At 46.6% G+C, this 20,656-nt stretch overlaps 1 protein-coding gene across 10 annotated transcripts in view; it reads left to right on the top strand.

Moving 5' to 3' along the window:
* Positions 1–20,656, top strand: part of Myo1b (myosin IB) — a 179,955-nt gene that overhangs the window by 114,854 nt on the left and 44,445 nt on the right. For all 10 annotated transcript variants that reach the window (XM_076550420.1, XM_076550422.1, XM_076550418.1 and 7 more), the window contains exons 8-13: positions 7,682–7,780; positions 9,310–9,413; positions 10,799–10,946; positions 11,207–11,325; positions 16,648–16,734; positions 17,480–17,545. In XM_076550420.1, the coding sequence (XP_076406535.1) occupies positions 7,682–7,780; positions 9,310–9,413; positions 10,799–10,946; positions 11,207–11,325; positions 16,648–16,734; positions 17,480–17,545 (623 nt within the window). The remainder of the gene's footprint in view (positions 1–7,681; positions 7,781–9,309; positions 9,414–10,798; positions 10,947–11,206; positions 11,326–16,647; positions 16,735–17,479; positions 17,546–20,656) is intronic.

The following is a 20,656-nucleotide window of genomic DNA, read 5'->3' as shown; positions in this document are numbered from 1 at the left end:
CTGGGGCCTTGGCTTCATGAGCACAGCTCTTCCTGGTTTTTCATGTGATCCCTGGTGTCCCTGCAGCTCTCTGTGTGTTCACCCTTGGAGTGAGACTCGTTCGTCAGGCTGGGCCAGGATTGGTTAGTTATTAGCTCTATAAAGTGTTTGTTGTGGTGCCTGGCACATAGCAAACCCTCAATAAATGTTTATTTTCCACTATTAAATACCGATTTGTTTATTGTCTATATAGCCTTTCACCAAATACATATCCTGGAAGCACAGAGACAACCTATTGCCGAATAACCAGCAACTAAATAAATCTGACACTACGCACACACACACCACATACACACACCACACATACACACACACCCCACACACATATACTACAAGCACACACACACACACACACACACACACACACACACACACACACACACACACACTGAATATCACATGTAATTTTATGCTTTTGAAAAACTCCAGATCCGGTGGATAATTTTATCTCTATATTTTATTTTTTGGTAATACTGGGGATTGAATTTAGGAGTTAGGCTTATGCACTCTACCACCAAGCTGAATCCCAGTTCTTTTCTCCTGTTACATGCTCACAGGGCAGACAGCATGGGGGCATTGTACTGTGTGCATCCTGGGGAAGGAACTCAGGTTTCTGGGCATGGTGGCTTGCCCTTTTTCCCCTCTAAGCCATTTTATGGCCCAGCAGTTTCGTTTTCACAGCCACAGTTGGATCGATTTCCAGGAATGGCCACAGTAAATTCTCATTCTGTGTCCACACCTGTGGATTGTCCCAGTCTCGTTGACTCAGGGCCTGGCCATGAGGTTTGCAGTCTGTGGAACAATTATCAAGGGAGCCTAGCCAGACTTGGAAACTGGCTGCCTGGTGGAGCTTGCCGCTGCTCTTTATGGACTCTTTTCTCCACTACAGCGTGGACAAGCATCTGTTTGGGACAGAAGAGGGTCCTGGAATGAGCTGCCCAGTGTATGTCTATCAGGTATCACCCAGAGAGGCAGGAGCAAGCCCAGGCCATCAGCCATGCTAGGCTCAGACCAGAACTCCTCAATGCTTCAAGCTACTGAGCTTTAGGGTGCTTTTTTACACAGTCCCAACCAACCCACGAAGGCATTTTGACCATGGAAATCCAACTGGAAAAGAGAAGGCTCTGTGACAGTTTAAGGTGAGCTTGAAGAGGGAAGCCTTTGGCCTGTCCCCTGGACACGGAGGTGTGCTGGCCGCCCTCCGGCAGTTGGAAGGCAGGAAGCCAGGGATGGCACTAAGTGTTCATGGCTTCTCCTTGTGGCCATTGTCCCATCCGTCTCACTGGACTGAATCAGAACAAAGCCATCATGTAGGGGAACCCAGAAGGGTCCGTGCTCCTCATCCCCAGGCCTTACTCTGCAGGTGTCCCTCCTCCGCCCTGAGGAGCAGTGATGAAGTGATTGAGTGAGGCTAGGGACTTTCTCCGGGGAGCGTCCTCTGGAGAGAAATGAAGGACAGAAAATGAAATGGCCCTCCACAGGAGGCAGAGATGGAATCATGTTTTTGATTGCTTTCCTCTCATGTTTCTTTTGAATTTATGGTACAGTCGTTTCCTGGTTTTGTGTGTTGTCTCCCTCGCGGTGTATTGTTTAACCTCTGTGTGGTATAGTTGTAGGACATGGAGCATGATTTTACTTTTTTTTTTTTACATTGTGTGAGATTTATAGCTTTGCTCTTTTGTATCATAGCTTTGGTTTTATTGATGGCAAGTCATTGATTAGGAGTTCACTGCCCAATCCAATTCATTCTTAAGGAATCTGGTCTAACTTGTTTCTTGACACCAGATGCAGGAGATGGATTTGGAGAACACTGTAGATCAGTGGTTCTCAACCTTCCTAACGCTGTGGGAAGTTCCTAATACAGTTCCTCATGTTGTGGTGACCCCCAACCATAAAATCATTTTTTTTTTTGCTACTTCAGAACTGTAATTTTGCTACTGTTATGAATCATAATGTAAATATTTTTGGAGATAGAGGTTTGCCAAAGGGGTCGTGACCCACAGGTTAAGAATCACTGCTGTAGAGGATTCAATCAGTTCTTGGTAGCTGGTGAGTATCTACCTACGAGTAAATAGTGTCTGCTTCTAATCTGCCTTCTTTAGACCACAAATCATTAAAAAGTTAGGATAGAATGTTATCTTGTTTGTAAAACTAGGCTGGGTTTATCCACATTTTGCTCTTTTTCTCTAAGTGTGTATGTGGTGTACACGTATGCATGTGTGTTTGTGTGTGTGGAGACCTACAGTTGATGTCAGTAGTCATCCTCAGCTGGTCTTCACCTTACTCATTGACACAGTGTCTCTCAAGCAACCTCCAACTTCACCAGCATGGCTAGTCTGACTTGTCAGCTTGTCCAGGAGCTTCTGCCGTCTTAGATAAAATTACAAGCATCCAGCTCTGCCCACCAGCTCTTCTGTGAGTCCTGAGGATCCAATCTCCAGTATTCACATTTTTTAAAGGATAGTATTGACTTAAAATTTATGCCCTCATAGAGAGGTAAACCACGTTCATATTTAGGATTTTCCAGTGAAAATATTAAACTCTGCTCAGTAATTCCTAGTTATTGGGTCGCTGGAGGGGAGATTATCTAAGGTGATTATCTAAGACAGGGAGAAAAATGGTTAAAGTCTTATAATACTGATAGTTACTTATAAACAGGCCCGTGCTGTGTGAATTAGCCGTTTGCTGTAAGGATGAGGCATAAGTCCATTAGATACAACTCTGAGATGTTTTCTCCCAGTGGTCATCTTTGGACACCCGAGGGAGGGTTTGGGGTCTCTGGGGCAGTCCCATTCTGAGTCGTGGGCTTGCGGTATTATCCTGTCCTCACTGGTAAAACAGAGATAGATGAGTCTTCGCAGGCCTCCATCAAGAACTTGAACGCTTATTCTTGTTTCCTTTTTTTTTTTTTTTTTAATTCTCTTTGTTGACCTAACTGTAGTGGCAACCACTGGTGAGAATTTAATTTTGTCCTTAACTTCTAAACATCTGGTGGTTTGGATGGACGGTTGATGTAAAACCTTTCCCTCCTGTCCACCCGGGCAGTGACTGGGAGAGAGGGACACCGAGCACTTCAGTAGGGATGAGGGACACTGAGCACTTCAGTGGGGATGAGGGACACCGAGCACTTCAGTAGGGATGAGGGACACTGAGCACTTCAGTGGGGATGAGGGACACCGAGGACGGTGGGGATGAGGGAGAGGACGGTGGGGATGAGGGGGAGGACGGTGGGGATGAGGGGGAGGACGGTGGGGATGAGGGAGAGGACGGTGGGGATGAGGGGGAGGACGGTGGGGATGAGGGAGAGGACGGTGGGGTGAGGGAGAGGACGGTGGGGATGAGGGAGAGGACGGTGGGGGTGAGGGGGAGGACGGTGGGGATGAGGGGAGAGGACGGTGGGGGTGAGGGGGAGGACGGTGGGGATGAGGGAGAGGACGGTGGGGATGAGGGGGAGGACGGTGGGGATGAGGGGGAGGACGGTGGGGATGAGGGGGAGGACGGTGGGGATGAGGGGGAGGACAGTGGGGGAGAGGACGGTGGGGATGAGGGGGAGGACAGTGGGGGAGAGGACAGTGGGGATGAGGGGGAGGACGGTGGGGATGAGGGGGAGGACGGTGGGGGTGAGGGGGAGGACGGTGGGGGTGAGGGGGAGGACGGTGGGGGTGAGGGGGAGGACGGTGGGGGTGAGGGGGAGGACGGTGGGGATGAGGGGGAGGAGTGGGGATGAGGGACACCGAGGACAGTACCCACAGCTTCTGCCTTTCCATTCAGGGTCGCTGCTTTTTCTGGGAGAAAGATCGTGTATAAAATGACATTTTTTTCCAGGCTTTCTAATCCATTCATTTTGCCCCAGGGTAATGAGAGTTTTTGTTTTCTTCTTCCCAACCCTTTCATTCTTTTTCCTCATTTTAATTCTTTTGCCTATTTTAAAAAGCCTTCATCTTCCAGTGAGTGCAATCATGGATGTTTTCTTTCTTTCCCAGTTTGCCTAGGGAAAGTGATCTAAGAGACGGGCAGGCACATGTACGTCTTGTGAATTAGCTGGTCACATTTCAAAAGCAGAAAGCCCCCCAAGTGAAGACCAGGTTATTTTGTTAGCAGTCAGTTGGTGATGGCCTATTAGGTAGGGGGGGCCAGTCCTGGTCTCAATGTTTCTTTGTCCCCATTCCTGTATGGCTTAATACGTTCACCTCTTTATAATGTGGGTCTATGTTGAACGTTTCATCTTGAGGTGCAGCGGCATTGGGCTGTCTGGAGATTCTCACATGTCAGCTGCACCAAAGATCTGGCATCTAGTCACAGCTCCTCTAAGTCTCCCTCGCAGAGGCCCAGCCAGTCCTGCAGAAGCTCCTCAGGCGGAGAAGAGCTGTGCCAGGGTTTCTCCTGCTTCCATTCATTCAGGGCACATTTAAGTGAATTACCGTGGTCAGGTGAGAAGTCCCTACAGTGAACTGAGTTGATAGTCTCTGCTTTGAGTAATTATTTGATATGGCTTCATGCTGTTTGATTATGTTGGTGCCTGCACATTTAGCACAAACCACCAACAGGGAATGGTTCCATGCATTAGTGAATTATTTGGGGGCAAACATCTCCTCTAATTACTTTTCTACCTGGAAGCTTATGACTTACATGAAAAGTCATAAAGAACCTGAAGTAGGCTCTGGGGTAATAGAGCAGGCATTGTAAGTAGTAAAACCTTCAACTGCTTTGTAATAAAAGCTTCCTCATTTTGTGAGAGAGCTGCTTAGTGAATTCATGGATTTCACATAAAGTCCGGCATTTTCCAAACGCTTCAGAGTTTTACATCCCCCCATCCCCCCGAAAAATTACAGAGCCTAACTAAACATGAACTCCAGTAACCAAAGCTCTGGGTTCAAGCTCTTGTTAGTGTGGAATGCGCCTCATTTTTCTCATCTATAAAGTAGAGGTGACAGAGTCAACCTCAGAGAGGACACTCAGGGCTTCGTATGCTCACAAATGCAAAGGGGATTGAAATCCTGCCTCTGCTTCTCTTCTGTACCTTTCCTTTTAAACACATGCTGTGAGTCATGTTTGAATATGGTCATCATTACTTCCTGACCGTATCAATGCATTCGTGGGTCAAGAATACATTCAGTCAACATTCTTGGTCACGTTGTTGGCCTTTAACTCACTGATGGTAACTGCCACGGATTCCACAGCCATTATAACTGAATCTGACAGCCCTTGCTGATTCTACATTCTCCACTGTCCGAGTATTTTCAAAGGGCCGAACGCCAGGCTAGGTAGTGTGCAGCAGTTGCACGGCTCTGCCCGTGTGTCACGTGCTTTCTGGGGGTATTATTTTACGTCTCGAAGCATGGGGAGTGACTGTGTAAGGGCCGCCAGGCACGTTTGTCTCCGTGACCAAGGTGCCACCGTGACCGTTAGGTGAGGAGCCAGCTTGGGAGGTGCCCGACGCTTACGGGATGCAGCAGAGCTTTTAGGGATCTGAAAAAGCCTGGAGTTTACTCTGCCTTCCTCAACCTCGCTTTTTCAGTCAGGCCTGTGTCATGGTGCCCGGGTGGCGGTCAGAAGATTCCGGGTGTTGGTCCTCGCCTTTGTTTGAGGTGGGGTGTCATAGTCACTGACACAGTACCAGGCAGCTGACTGATGGGATTTGGGGGATTCTCCTGGCACAGACAGGCCCTGCCACATCTTGGTTTTACTTGGATTCTGGATATCCGAACTCTGGTTCCCATACATGCCCGGCAAGGGCGCTGACCACTGAGCCATCTCCCCGTCACCTGGAAAGATGGTTGTGCCGGTTTGTGTGGTGCAGTCCCTGATGCGTGTGGAAGAAGGCCTTCGTGTTCGCTGGTTCCCGAAGAGTTCCCGGTGCCCAGTGGGTGGTGATGCCGCGGAAGGAATTTGTGTGTGAATGGACAAAGCAGAATACAGCCCTTGTTTGTATTTCTCTGTGGTCAGTTACTTCCTCCTAGGCGTGGGGATTTCCTTGGAGGATTAGCTCCTCTGTGAGGAATCTGCCCGGCCTCTTTGTTCCCAGGGTTGTACAGGACTGTTAGGGTCTTTCTGAAGCTTGAGTACTTGAGAGGTAAAACCGTACTGTACTTTTACCTATTTCTCCTTCTGCGCTCATGTATACATTTTAATTGTGTGGAATTTCATGTTTTTAGAGATGGTGACTATTATACACTGCTTTTACCCCTGAGTTGTGTTGATCTGTGTTTTTACTTTTTACCCCCCTCCCTCTTCCTCCCTAAAGGTCTAGGCTTCATTATTCGTCACCACACTTTGGGGACATCACATCCTCCCAAGTCTTGTGACAGCTGGAAATGAACATAAAATATCTACAGTATCTCATTTCTAATTTTTTTTGTGTGTGTGTTTAAATATTTTGTTCTTTTTCCAGTTGGCTTAGTATAGATCTTGCATCCCATCTCTTCGTTCTTAAAAACAACCTGATGTATTTAGAACACTCTAGATTTCCCATTCACCGTGGCTACATTGTTAAATTCTCCCCACCCTGCCTCCTCCAATGCTTTCATACATGCTACAAATACAAATGAAGAACATCAGTGAACATTCCTCGGGAGCCTTCCTTTTAACCTCACACCCAGCTAAAGAACATTTGGGTTTCTGTGTGGTTAGGACATAGTGTATCGGTAGTATTAGTAAAGAGAACCAATGTTTTAGAAGGTCATCACTACAGTGTTTTATAGCTGAAAGGGTAAATTTATAAGGATGCATTTTAAAATTAGCTTTTGCCAGCAGAGCTCAGACGCTCTTTGTGCCTCTGGTGAGGGGTTAGCGGGACTCTAGGCAGGAGGAGACTGTACTTCTGTCACAGGGACTCATTTCTGGTTTCTTCGTTAGTGTTTCATTTCTGGGTAAAAGAGTGAAAACTTGATGAGACCTTAAGTTGAAGAGATGAAAAAGTATCTGGAGTCCTAAAACTTTGATGCTCTAGAAAACCCACTCTGATTCTTCCAAAAGGTGAAGAGCATGTGTGGAACCTGGACGCTGTGCCTCATCAGATGGTCTGATCTCAGATCCAGGTTCCACCGATGCCCCTGCCTGGCTGCTCAGCTGTCTTCTGATGATGCCTGCTAAAACAAGACACTATCCAAGGAGTACTTACACACAGAACATGGCAGCTTGTTTTGTAGCGTTATAGTTACTATGTGGAATCTGAACAGATACATTTTGATGCTTACATGTGTAACATTACATTTTTAAGACTTTAATATGACCATTAAAAACTTGAGAGGAGCCAGGGCAGTGGTGGTGCACGCTTTTAATCCCAGCACTCGGGAGGCAGAGGCAGGCAGATCTCTGTGAGTTCGAGGCCAGCCTGGGCTACAGAGTGAATTCCTGGACAGGCTCCAAAGCTACACAGAGAAACCCTGTCTTGAAAAACCAAAAAGAAGAAAAAGAAACTTGAGAGGATACTAGTATTGAGAGCTATTCTCTTGGATTTGTTGGAAGGAACCGCTTCAGTCGGTGGTTTTAGTTGAGTTGTGCCTTCAAAGTAGAGCTTAAAATATAATTTCTTTTATTATTTTACTAGTATAAAATTAATGAAAGAGGAAGCAAGTACAATGTGTTTGAAGGCAAAATGAATTCTATACAGTTTAATTTTCTTCGTTTTTTTTCCTCTTAGATCTTCTGGAGAAATCTCGTGTTGTTAAGCAGCCAAGAGGTGAAAGAAACTTCCATGTGTTCTATCAGCTGCTCTCTGGAGCCTCTGAGGAGCTGCTGCGTAAGTCTGTGTCTCCGTGTGCTTCTTACGCCGCCGCGGCGTCTTCTGAAGCATTCTGTACAGCCGCACGTTCTGCATGCTTCCCCCGCCGACACTTTCAGTTCATCCTGTTCTGTTTGCGTCTGCCTCACCCCGGCATTTCTTTATATTTCTGTGTCTCACAAGGGACCGAGCCGTACACCTCAGATGTCTTAGGGGAGCCTTACGGTGGGGAAGGGCCTCTCATAAATGTGAAATCAAAACAAGGGAAGAAAACTGGCTATGCGTAGTAAAGAATTATATAAGAAATTTCTAAGTGAGGATTTAAAAACCACGGGGAATGGGATGGGCAAGGTGGCTCAGTGGGTAAAGGCACTTGCCTCCAAGCCTGGTGACCTGAGTTCCATCTCCTGGACTCAGCGTGGTTTAAAGAGAGAGCCAACTCCCACACGTTGTCCTTACCTCTACACCCTTACCATGATACAAATGCATGTATATACATACATGCACTCACACATGTACAGTAGATAAATTAGTGTAATAATTTTTAAAGTCAGAGGGAAGATGTTGGCAGCCACACAAGAGTTAACAATCTGACTTTCAGAGATTTTAGAGAGTTAATATAAGTTCGCAAGGAAGTTATCCAGTAGCTGTTGGACATCATCAAACAGTTCAAAGAAGAAGAGCTATGGGAAATTGGTCACACTCAAGGAGACACACTCTACTCGTTACTTTTCTTATTTCTGTGACTAAATACTTTAGGAAGAAGCCAGGTAAGAGCAGGAAGGTTGATTTGGCTCCGGGTTCCGGGGATTCGGGGAAGACAGAGGTAGCATCAGTATTCACACTTGTAGCAGTGGACGTGCCGTGTGGCTGCGCACATCTGGGCAGACCAGCAGCACAGCGAGGTGAATACTGGTGTTCATGAGGCTCACGCTGGGCCCCGTGGGTGGTGCACCCACATATCCAGTGTGTCCTTTCTCTGTTCAGCCTCTCTCAAAACATCTGGAGGTGTCTTAGGTGATCTAAATTCAGTTGACAATGAAAATTAATCTTCATCACCATGCTTTCTAATAATCAACAAATGCACACTAAAACACACCAAATTACCCACTAGGTATATATTAGCAAAAGCGTGAAAAGGAAAAGCCGGGAGGATTGTTCTGATATCTAGACCTGCAATCTACTGATCTAATGAGTGCCTGTGAGGGCCACTAGCGTCCTCCAGAGAATCACAGAACGATCGGAGTCTATTTCCTGTCTTACCACCTCTTGGGATATATCATAATAATTCGTAGGAGTCCAAAGCCAATTTATATGAGGGACATTTTCCACTCATCCTACATTACAGTATTTTCCAGTGACAATAAATGTGCCACAGTAACAAAAGTGGGTTTAGGAGAACACTACTATTGATCTTTGTGCATCAGTTCTTATTATTGATTTGTTACATAATATGAAAGTCATTTTATCTGAAGGGTAAAAATGCAGTTGGGAAGAAGAATACATTTATTCAAATAACTTATCAATTTGTATGCATGACTCCACAGACAAGCTTAAGCTGGAGCGGGATTTCAGCAGATACAACTACCTGAGTCTGGACTCGGCCAAAGTTAATGGGGTGGATGACGCTGCCAATTTCAGAACTGTCAGGGTAAGAAGTGTCTTCGCTGCATTTTAAAATGGGCAACCCCACACTGCTTAGCCAGAGCTGCTTACAGTTCAGTTTTCTCTGCGGTATAATTTACGCTCCCCCAGGTTAGACGTATCCAAGAATTCATTATGTTTTTATTAGTTTTGTTTTGCATTGGCTCCCCAGTCACACGAGGTTGTGAAGGGCATGTTTACAAGAGCGTGCTATTTCTACCATTTGTGAAAAGGAGCCTTCATCTATTGTTCTGAGCGTGACACTCTGTGTGTTGAAATCCCAAGTATTTTTATAGCCAAAGTTAATTCCCAAATATGAAAACTGCTCTTGGGTCCTCTTAAAGTTGAAAGTATTTTTAGGCAGAAAATCGTGTTTTTACGCAGATTTAGAAAATGATGTACGCATCAGAAGAATCCAAGTTCCTCATTCATTAGAAAAGAAGCCGGCGTTTACATAATTCTCTGTTTTCTGTCTCTATGTGGCTTGCACTTTCAGAATTGCTCCTGTTATGACATTATGGTCACTGGGATTTTTTTCTGAATGAGGCAGCTGGGGCTTTGGGGGAGAGCGGGGAGATCACGTTACGGATGAAGCGAGATTGGCACCCCATGATTGTTGAGGCTTTAATGAGGAAGGTGTGGGGTCCTTTGCTTGTTCTTGCTGCTCGTGTATATGTTGGAAAGTCTCCGTCACAGAAAGTGCACGTGACTCTCACTGCTGTGTAAACTAGTGACACACACAGAGAAAAGCCCAGTGCCAGCTGCGCTCAGGAAGAAAGACCTTGTCCGTCAGCGTGCCGTCATGTGTAAACACCCGCATATGGAAGCAATAGTCTGGGCGGGATTTTGTTTTCAGACTCCAGTCCAAGGCCAGCTCTGCCCGGCACATACTTGGCACTCAGGGCACATTTGTGAATGAATGCGTGTCCCTTGCACCCTTGGGGGCACTTCACCTTTGCACGCCGGTGTTTTCTACATCTGTGAAGTAAGCAAGGCTGTTTCCGTTGATGGAGGTTGTAGGAACATCTTGTTTGGTTCTCTTTCTAGAAGCAGAAGCCCCATGTGAAAACAAAACAAAAATACGACATGTATGGAAACCAGCTGGTTGATTTGAAGGGGCGGGGGGTGCTGAGGGCCAGCGCTCAGCCCCTTCTTGTGTACACAGCTCTGCCATTAAGTGTGCCTGGAGCCTGGAAGGCTCTCCAGTCACAGTCTGGAACCACTGAGCAAGATAATTGTTTTGTGCTTGGCTTTTTTTTTTTACCCCAGAAGTAAATCTGTCGTAGTAACCGTTAAATTTTATTATCTGTTAAAAATGAGCAAACGGTAACAACAAAACAAGAGCAGGTACAGAACCGTAGAGAGAAAACAGGTGCTTCTCCTCTCCCCCAGAACGCCATGCAGATTGTGGGCTTTATGGATCACGAAGCCGAGGCTGTCCTGGAGGTGGTAGCAGCCGTTTTGAAACTGGGGAACATCGAGTTCAAGCCCGAATCACGAGTGAATGGTCTGGATGAAAGCAAAATCAAAGATAAAAATGGTAAGTGGCGGGGGGCGGGCGGGGGGGAGCAGCTTGGGTTAGGGAGCTGGCTCTGAACTGTCACCCAGTTTCTCATCTAGAAAGCAGACCTGGGGCTTCTCCTCGGTCTGAAAAAACTCAGCGGTGAAACTAAACCGAAACGCCATCGCCGTGAGGTGTTCCCGCTTCTCTGACTCAGGCGTGTGTCCGTACAGCTGAGGACGTGATAGTGATGAGGAGTAGCTCACTGTTGGCGCCTCTCTTCCTCTGCTCCCCAACAGAGTTAAAAGAAATTTGTGAATTGACCAGCATTGACCAGCTGGTCCTGGAAAGAGCGTTCAGTTTCCGAACAGTTGAAGCCAAGCAGGAGAAAGTTTCGACCACGCTGAACGTGGCTCAGGTGGGTGAACGGTAACATGCAGAAGAAACGTTTTCTCCAGAGGCGAAACGTTTATGTGAGGTGGTACTTTGCAGACAGTTACCTTGTGGTCAGGCTGTGTTCCGCATGCTGTTCCAGGACTTGAAACACTAAGGAAAATTAAACAGATAAGGGTCCCCATCCTTAGCGAGCTGAAGATTAAGGTGGGGGGTGTTGGAGAGCAGTCAGTAGGTGCAATAGTCTAGCAAGCAGCAGTCGCTCGGAACAGTGACAGAGAAGGAGCAGGACAGAATAAGGAAGATGGATGTCCACAGGGACAGGAAGGGAGGTCGCTCAGACTGAAAGTGGGCTGGGGGCCGCACAGAGCATCCTGCGGAGATGGGGATGACCTGCCTCATGTCTCGCGGGGTCCTTCTGGCTGGATGTGAAGAGCAGGGCCCAGGTGAGACAGAGTAAAGAAGGGCAGTTGGGTAGGGCACTCGCTAATCCAGAGCCAGATGGTTGCACTGGAGCCAGAGCCTGCGACCTTCCCGGACCTGCTTTGAAAGCCGAGGCTACAGAACGGCCGGCGTTTTTAATGCAGTGTAAGAGGAATGAAGGATGATGGATTCGGTGTTGCAGGGGAAGAGAATCGGTAGACAGGAGAAGCCCAGATGGTCAAACTGGACTCTCTTTCTTCCGTGATGTGCTCCCACTGTGCCACTGAAGTCTTCCTGAGACACAAATCTGCTTCTGCAGATGTGTGAATGGTGTGAGCTCACTCAGGGGGCATCTGGAGGCCCTGTGGGGTGAACCGTTTGTTCCGTGAGTTTGACATTTTCCCTACCAGTCAGTGCTGCTCTGGGCTGGAATTAAATGGCTCATGCGGGACTTCTCACTCAGGTCTGCTTCCTTTACTCGACGGTATTCTCTGGTCTCAGCCTCCTTGCAACCGACCACAGGGCAGAGCTCATCCAGACCTTCTGTTCCTCTCCTGCTGCTTTCTTTGTATTTCTGTGGCTATGGAAATGCTTTGCCGTATGGAGATTGGGATTGACTGGAACCCGGCTGCTCTTTCCTGTAAATGGTTGTCTCTGCCTCCAGATCTCTCAGGGTCAGCTGACCCCTCAGTCAGAGGGTGGGCAAGTGACCGCATGGAGAAGATGCAGAAGCGTGTGGGGCACAAGCCCCAGCTGGCCCTGACTGGAGACACTGAGACTAAGCAGAGCTTTGTGGAGAGATAGGATTTAGATGAGAAAGAACGGACAAAAAGAACGCAGGTTTGGGGCCCATGTGCCGATCGCGGTCGGCCAGCCTGGGCTCCAGCTTTAGTCAGGATTCACAACATGGCTGGGAAAGTCAAGTTGGGCCCGGAGAATGTGTGCAATGGGGTCTCGGACCTGGACACTCATCAATCATAGCTACCTGGGCGGCTTGTTTGTTTGGGTATACCTCCCGAGGGGTGGGTTATGTGCTTTGTCTGATACAAATAATGAGCTGGCTGGCTCATTATTTCGTCTGTTCATTTGTTCATTCATTCATTCATTCATTCATTCAACCATGTCTCCTGAGGGGTGGGTTATGTGCTTTGTCTGATACAAGGCTGGCTGGCTGGCTGGCTGGCTGGCTGGCTGTCTGTCTGTCTGGCTGTCTGTCTGGCTCGCTCGCTTGCTCGTTCGTTCGTTCATTCATTCATTCATTCATTCATTCATTCATTCATTCAGCCATGTCTCCCGAGGGGTAGGTTCTGATACAAGCAGAGGTGCACAGCTGCAATGTCACATTTGAGAGCCATCAGATTTGGGCAACAGCCAGAGGAGTTGTCCTGTATGAAGCAAAGCCATGAAAAAGCCCGTGTTTCAGGGGCCGTGGAAATATGTGGCTTTGGGACCCGCTTTCGTGGTGTTCTCCTCTTGCCTTTTATTCGTCCTCTGCAGAAAGCAGACCCAGTTGCTCTTGTTGGTAAGGTTGGTTGCGTGACCTCATACCACTAGGCAACACTCCCCCACGTCTCTTAACCCTTTGTTGTGAGAGATTTGGCTCTGGGCAGCTCAGCTGGAGCCAGCTGCTCTTCAGTGTGGCTGGGCGTCTGGTAGGTTTCTGTTGGAGGGAGTCCTTTTGTTAGCCTTTGCTCACAGCTTCAGCCTTGGGTTCCAGGAGCGTCTTTATTGCCCTCCTGCTTCATTTTCTCCCAAAGCATTTAGACCTTTCTACAGACATGGAGACTGAGATAATGGAACAAGTCAGAGTCTGTAGTCCAGAGTCTGCCAGATAATTCTCTCCTTAGCCTCCAGGGCCCTCTGTAATCCGACCCTCCCTGCGTGACTTACCTCAGTTAGCTGCCGCAGGATTTATTTTTACTTGGTGTCTTTCCTCTTGCTTGCCCCTCATCCATATGCCATTGCAAATGCCTTCTGCCCGTCTATGGGGTTCACGTGATTGTACTCTACCCAAAGAGATTTCCCTGGTTAAACAGGCTCCTAGCCCCCATTTCCTGACCTCTTCTTTCTCTGTGCTCGGGCTCTTCCCTCTGATTGGGTCTTTACGTTTATGTGATCTCTGCTCTGCAGCAGGCCCCCATCTGTGTCCCACCTTGGTTAGTGAGCACTTCCCATCCCAGGCCATGCTTGATATTAGCCATCTCAGGAGTCGATTCCACAGGGGTTTTCCTCCGTGAGCATCAGGCGGCTGCAGAAAAGTGTTTTCACAGTGTGCTCAGGGTCTGAGGTGGTGAATCATCAGCCTCGGTGTTTCCCCTCATTTCCATACACCACAGTAGTGATCCTTCAGTGGGAACCGATGTTCCTACTCACTCGGCTTTCTAGGTCAATAGTATAGAGAGCACATGGTTTGATTCAGTTCCAGAAGTCTGGGATGTCAGAATAGCAGTCCATGGCGCCAGGTACAGCTTCGTAAGCAGATTTTATTTGAGCACTGGATAGTTTGGCTTTTATTTTAATTGCTTTCAAATTTAGAGTTTGCATGGTTTTAACCTAGAATCCATCTTCCAGCCCTGCAGACCCCCCACCCCCCACCCTGCTTCCTGTTCATTTCAGTTTGAGACTTCTGAAGCAGGGCGTTTGTTTGGAAGCTGCAAAGAGGAGAAACACTGGCTGTGACTTTACCTTGAGAGCTTTAAAACAGCACGCTGAAACGTGTTGTCACCCAGTTCTGCTGCACATCACAGGGTGCTGCTCTGTCAGGTCAGAGGGTGAGCAGCTGGGTGACTTTAAGATGGGAAAGAAAGGGTTATTTGCAAGAGGAAAAGAAGAGAAAGGATTAAGAAATGACCGTAATGGACACCGGTCATAGAAATGGATACCTGGGACGTCCTAATGTGGACAGACTCCCCATGCTTCCAGGGCACTCGAATCACACATTTTAGGAGAGAGAAAACCCACAGAAAGGGTGTTACTCAGGGAGATGGGCAGCTAAACTCTCTTTTGGCTGCGTACTGTGTTTTCACGACAAGGATTTCTACTGTGGGATCTCACTGTGACTTTAGGGTCTCTCCTTTTTCCCTTACTTCCCCTCCCCTCCCTTCCCTCCCCTTTCCTCTCCTCCCCTCCCCTCCCTCCCCTCCCCTCCCCTCCCCTGTCCTCTCCTTCCCTCCTTCTCTCCCCCGTCTTCTCCCCCTTTTCTCCCTTCTCTTTTCTTTCTCATTTCTTCCCCCTGCCATCCTTCCCTCCCTCTCCAGTTTCTAGCAGATTTTTTAGGTTTATTCCCTGCTCCTGATTTCCGTGCTCTCTGAGACCTGCGGGAAAGGGGTTTAGTATTAACTGGGAAGTGGAGTGGAGGGAGGGAGGGACTCTCCTCTCACCAAGCATGTGAGTGTGAATATTGTTACACTTGCTATAAAAAAAAAATGCAACAAATATTCCACAGCCTAACAAGCTGTGCTCTTTATAAAGTAAAAATGTACTGATTTATTTTAACGATAACGCTTGACTCACAACAGAAGCTGTAGGGTACACACAAGTAGCAGGTGTTTTATAAGAACATCTTTCCCCTCCCAAGAACAGTTCTTCTTGGGCTGCTGACAACCAGGCTGGCTTAAACCTGTCATTAGTACATGGGTGTTCACTCAGACCCTCGTATTCAAGGTTCTCTCTTCAAAGTTGGCATTCTCCTTCCAGCCTTTGGATTCTGGATCATTAAGATAGATTGTGTACGTGTGTGCGTGCGTCTGCGTGTGCATGTGTATCTTCTGCTTGTTTGTGCCTCCTCACTGTGAACAGCTTTAAAATATATGAATAAGCACATAAAAAATACTTTACCTTCATAAACTTACAAAAGGTCATTGTAGAAGAAATATTCAAAGTTGAATGAAAAGCTCAAATTTTAAACCAATAGACATGCTGAATGTTACATTCCTACTTGTTTGTAGTTGAGGAATTTTTGAACTTATTGATACGGGGTGGGGAGGGGAAAGAGTGTGGCGGCCCCGCAGATGTGGTCAGAGGCTAGAGCGCAGCTCGCCTCTTGTCCCCACGTGGGTGGGGGGATTGAACATGGGCTGTTGGGCCTGGTGGCCATCTCACTGGCCCTAGTTAGGAATTTTATATCTCTCCAGTGCGCTTCTTAAGGCATCCTTCTCTTCTTTTAATCTTTTGAAATATCCTAATTATTTTATTAATTATGCTTCCTCTTTTCTTTCTTTCTTTTTTTTTTTTGTTTTTTGTTTTTTGTTTTGTTTTTTTGAGACAGGGTTCCTCTGTAGCCCTGCCTGTCCTGGAACTTACTTTGTGGACCAGGCTGGCCTCGAACTCACAGAGATCCACTTGGCTCTGCCTCCTCAGTGCTGGGATTAAAGGCGTGCACCACCACCGCCCGGCCCTATACTTTTTCTTTTTATGGCTTCAATAGAAGAATTGGGTTTGTAACTGAAGAAAAACTAGGTTTATTGATTGCTTTATTCTGAGCTATTTTATTTCCTTCCCTTTGTGTGTGTGAGGCGGGTGGTTACTGTGTTAAGGATACAGCTTATTCCGTTCCTTTCACGTGGCAGTGTTTAGTTGCTTAATCCCACAGTAATTCTTCTGTAATAACGGTGTAACACATCTCTCTCGTGAGTGTCTGCTTTCCTATTCTTGGTATGCACGCCTGCTTTTTCATTGTTCTGTAACACTGGGAAAAACTTCCGTCACGTTTGGAATTAATTTCCTGAGGTGCAGAAATGTAGGTCTGGCAAAACGTTGGCCCGATTCTCTGAAGGTTTGACTCCTCAGCCAGTGTGTCATAACAATTGCCCTGAAGAGAAATTTGAAATAGCCTGGGTATTTTTAAAGCACTTTCGTTATTTGTTTTAGACATTAAGCGTTGTGGTAGTTGATAGTGTTGAATTGTTCTTTTTCTTCTTAATAGGCTTATTATGCCCGTGATGCCCTGGCTAAAAACCTCTACAGCAGGCTGTTCTCATGGTTGGTGAATCGCATCAATGAAAGCATTAAGGTACTGAATCTCTGTAAGACACCCTTTGTAATAAATAAATGGTAAACATTAATAAACAGTGTAAACATTGAAAAAGCTTAGTTCTACAGACAGTTGATTGCCACCTTCAAAGGTGATTCCTTAAGGTGGATCAATCTTCAATGAGTTGGGATTTGCCAAGGTTTTGTTTCTCCTGCTTTGCCAAGTTCTCTGGGCCTCCCTGGTGACCAGACTAATCTGATGGTCTTCTCAGGCCTCCCTGGTGACCATACTAGTCTGATGGCCTTCTGAGGCCTCTCTGGTGACCAGGCTATTCTGATGGCCTTCTGAGGCCTCTCTGGTGACCAGGCTAGTCTGATGGCCTTCTGAGGCCTCTCTGGTGACCAGACTAATCTGATGGCTTTCTGAGAACAGCTAGCCGCTTTCTGAGTAGTTACATGCACTTCACTGAAAAGATCACTTCTTCTTTTAGGTACTAAGAGTTCTTCATTAAAGTGAGGGTATTGGACAGGGTGACCGTGAAAGCTTTGCCTGGTCAGAGTCCGTGACTGTCTGCTTAGGAAGGAAACCCCGCTGGGGCCTTTGGTGACTACATCGTTATTGCTAAGTTTCTGAAGGATTCCACACCAGTACCCTCACCTAAGTTTTACCAGAACAACTGAGTCGTTGTTCTGGTCCAAAGCAGATGTGCAGATCTGCACTTCTTGGTTGCTCACAGGGTTCTGTGACACCTGCATTAACTTATTGATATGAAATATTTTTTAAGGCACAAACCAAAGTGAGGAAGAAGGTCATGGGTGTTCTGGACATTTATGGCTTTGAAATATTTGAGGTAAGTTTTTTTTTTTTTAATTAGTACTACCATTATTAAAGTAGAATATTTAGAAATGAAGTCACACTGTATGGGCAATATGTAAATAACTGTATTTTATTTATATATGACTATATAATAACTGTACTTTGAATCTCCAAGTAAGCCTCTGTTTAAGTATAGTCACAGGTGTGTGTGTGTGTGTGTTTGTGTGTGTGTGTGTGTGTGTGTGTGTGTGTGTGTGTGTGTGTGTGTGTGTGTGTAAGTGCTGAGCCACCATTTGGAGACTTTATCAAAGTCAATTTTGAAATTTTTACTGACGATGTGCCTGCCAGGCATTTGTAGGTTGTTTGAAAAATATGAAGCATAAAAAATGCAGGAATGGGGAAGCCAGCCGCTCCATGGCCTAAGTAGAGCTGGCTACTTCCCCTGCGTCTCCGGGGTCAGAGCTGGGATTAGATGCCTCCCTCGGTCTCATCCAGGCCACGGCCCGCTGTGATCTTACAGCAGTAAATGCCGCAGCAGTGGAAGTTCAGGTGAAGGAGCTGGATTGCCCTGAATTACGTGAGGAACATTATGCATTCATATAGAGTTTCCTACGTTTGACTTTCAGAAGCAGTTGGAGTGGTGTTCTAGTTCGGTTTAAGGAATTGAGTTTGCTCTCCGTCTCCTAACTTAATTCTCACCACAGTAATGATTTGTGAACGTTAATTAACCAAGCCCTGCCTATAGTGACCTCCCAAAGAATGTACACACTCCAAAAAATTAAGATTGTAGGGTCACAGGCAAGTCACACAAGCATTCCTGTGTACTAACCCAGACGTCGTCAGGGATTCTAATAGTGGTCTTGTCTACAGTGGTATATTCTCCTTCCAACGATCCCTAACGGCTGTTTGTAAGAACTTACCAAGGGCTAATGCTGTTGTAACTGCCATGTGTGTTATCAGACTTAATCTTCCAAACAGCTTCATGAAAAACTGTTGTTCCCATTTCACAGATGAGTATGTAAAGCCCTGAAGGTCAGGGAACCAAATAGCAGATATAGGTCCAGGTCCCTGGCTTCCTGATATTTTCCTTATTGCTCTTCTTTCTTACTTAGTGTTAAGACCAAGGCCAGTTCCTTACTTTCCTCCCCAAACTCATGGGGTTCCCAATATTTGGAAATGTGGGAAAAACCTAAATGCTGTTAACAAGCCTCCGGTTCCCCGGTTCCCTGATCTTACCATCATTCTCAGTTTCTGGACATTCTGGGGACCCTTCCTAGATGGAGGTGTGCGTGCTGGCCCTGCCCTTATCTGGAATGCTCAGCTAGCATTAGTTAGCACAGTTCCTGGTTGCTGGTGCCTCTTAGGCTAAATCTATTAAGGAAGCTGCAGGTCTCTTGATGAAAGAGAAGAACCGGAAGTTGAAGTTTGTGTATTCAGCAATTACTGTACTTAAATTAATTTTCCTTAGTGAAGTCTCAGATTACCGTCACTAAATAGGCAGGTGTCAAAGCCATTCTTTACCATTGGGGTGGGGGCACAAGACAAGATCTCTTAGCTGGTATAGTCCTGTTCTAAATTTAAATAGTTTTGTGAGTTGGCTGGGTGATAAACATGGATTTTTTTTTTTTTTGAATGCTGAATGCCGTTTATTGAAGGAGGGAAGAGGTCTTAAATACAGGTTTACAGCACAATGGGAGAACCCCGGAGGGCAGAAGTTCGCTACAGATGTTTTACAATCTTGCATCTAAGCTGTTAACACCCATTATGCAGGATACACAGATAAGGAACTTCCCTTAAGCATTCAGGAGGGTGGCAGGGAATTAGCTTAGGGAGGATATCAAGGTCAAGGTCAGCAAGCAAGGCAACAGTTACCCAAAACGGGGGCCAGGGCCCTACAGGTCCCCCTTTTACTAAAAAATGAGCTTCTAACTTAGGTTGCATGGGACGTCAGCAGGTCACCTTACCCGTCATGGAGACACCTGCCCAGGCCACACAGTCTCTGTCTTAGGTTGTTGAGCGCCCCCCAGGCATTACCCATCTCTGAATACTCTTTATTAATAGAAAAATTAGAAGAGAAAGATATAGTTAATGATGCTCCTAAAATTAAAGATAATGGTTTTATATTAATGTTGCAGAGAACAATTTATTGCTCATAAGCCAGTAGACATGCTCTTAGTGCCATGCCACACACAGCCTTTGGGTGGCCTGAAATTTACTGTGTAGACCAGGTTGGCAATAGACTTGAGCTCATGACAATCCTGCTTCTGCCTCCCACATGGTGGGATTACAGGCACATGCCACCACACCCAATTGAAACTGTTTTTTTAGGATAATGGGGTTATGTTGAGATATCCAGTTCGCTTTGTCCTCTAGGATGTCCTAAGATGTAATTAGCTTTAGAAAGCAGGTCCTACCAACTCTCAACAGAAACAAAGTGTACCTCACAAGCCATTTAAGACAACCGTCATTTATTTATTGATTGCCCGATGTGAGCCATGTACTAGAGGCAGAGATTTCCCTGTCTGCTTGGAATTTACCATCCAGCTAAAGGTCTTGAAGGTCTGTTACTGCTGAAGATGGGCATACCCTTTTAGGAAGTCAGGAAACCAGCTTTTTTAGAGTATGCTTGCTCTGTGCACCTAATCCTTAAACTTGGTCCTGGAGGAAGTATCTTCCAGCAATCCCTTATTTCAGGTTTTTCTCCACACCTTGCTGGACTTGCCTTCCGACCACAAGTCACAGCATCGCCTTTCCAGCACTGTGAGAACTCAAGACTCTGGTTATGAAGATGTGCACATTATATTTCTAAATGCTCTTCTCCTGAGGAATACTCTACTGCAGTACATCTCGAACTTAGCTACACAGTGGAACCACCTGGGAGCTTTCAGGAATTCCTGTGTGCAGATCGTGCTGTCAGTCATATCAGAATTGCCAGCCTGGGACCTGGCAGTAGTGTGCCCACAGCTCCCTGGTGACGCCAGTGTGTGGTCAGGGTTGAGCCCAAATTCTCTGCAGACAGTGGTGGGTGTGACCCGAAGCTGCCGAGCACTCATGGAGCTAACACCGTCGGTGCGCTCTTCACACAGACGGTTCCGCCGCAAGCAAGTCCAGTAAGGTCCGTCCACAGCAGATTGTTGAGTGGCCA

This window comes from Peromyscus maniculatus, chromosome 13 (assembly GCF_049852395.1).
Source record: "Peromyscus maniculatus bairdii isolate BWxNUB_F1_BW_parent chromosome 13, HU_Pman_BW_mat_3.1, whole genome shotgun sequence".
Classification (NCBI taxonomy): domain Eukaryota; kingdom Metazoa; phylum Chordata; class Mammalia; order Rodentia; family Cricetidae; genus Peromyscus; species Peromyscus maniculatus.
This window is presented reverse-complemented; position numbering and strand designations above follow the sequence as displayed.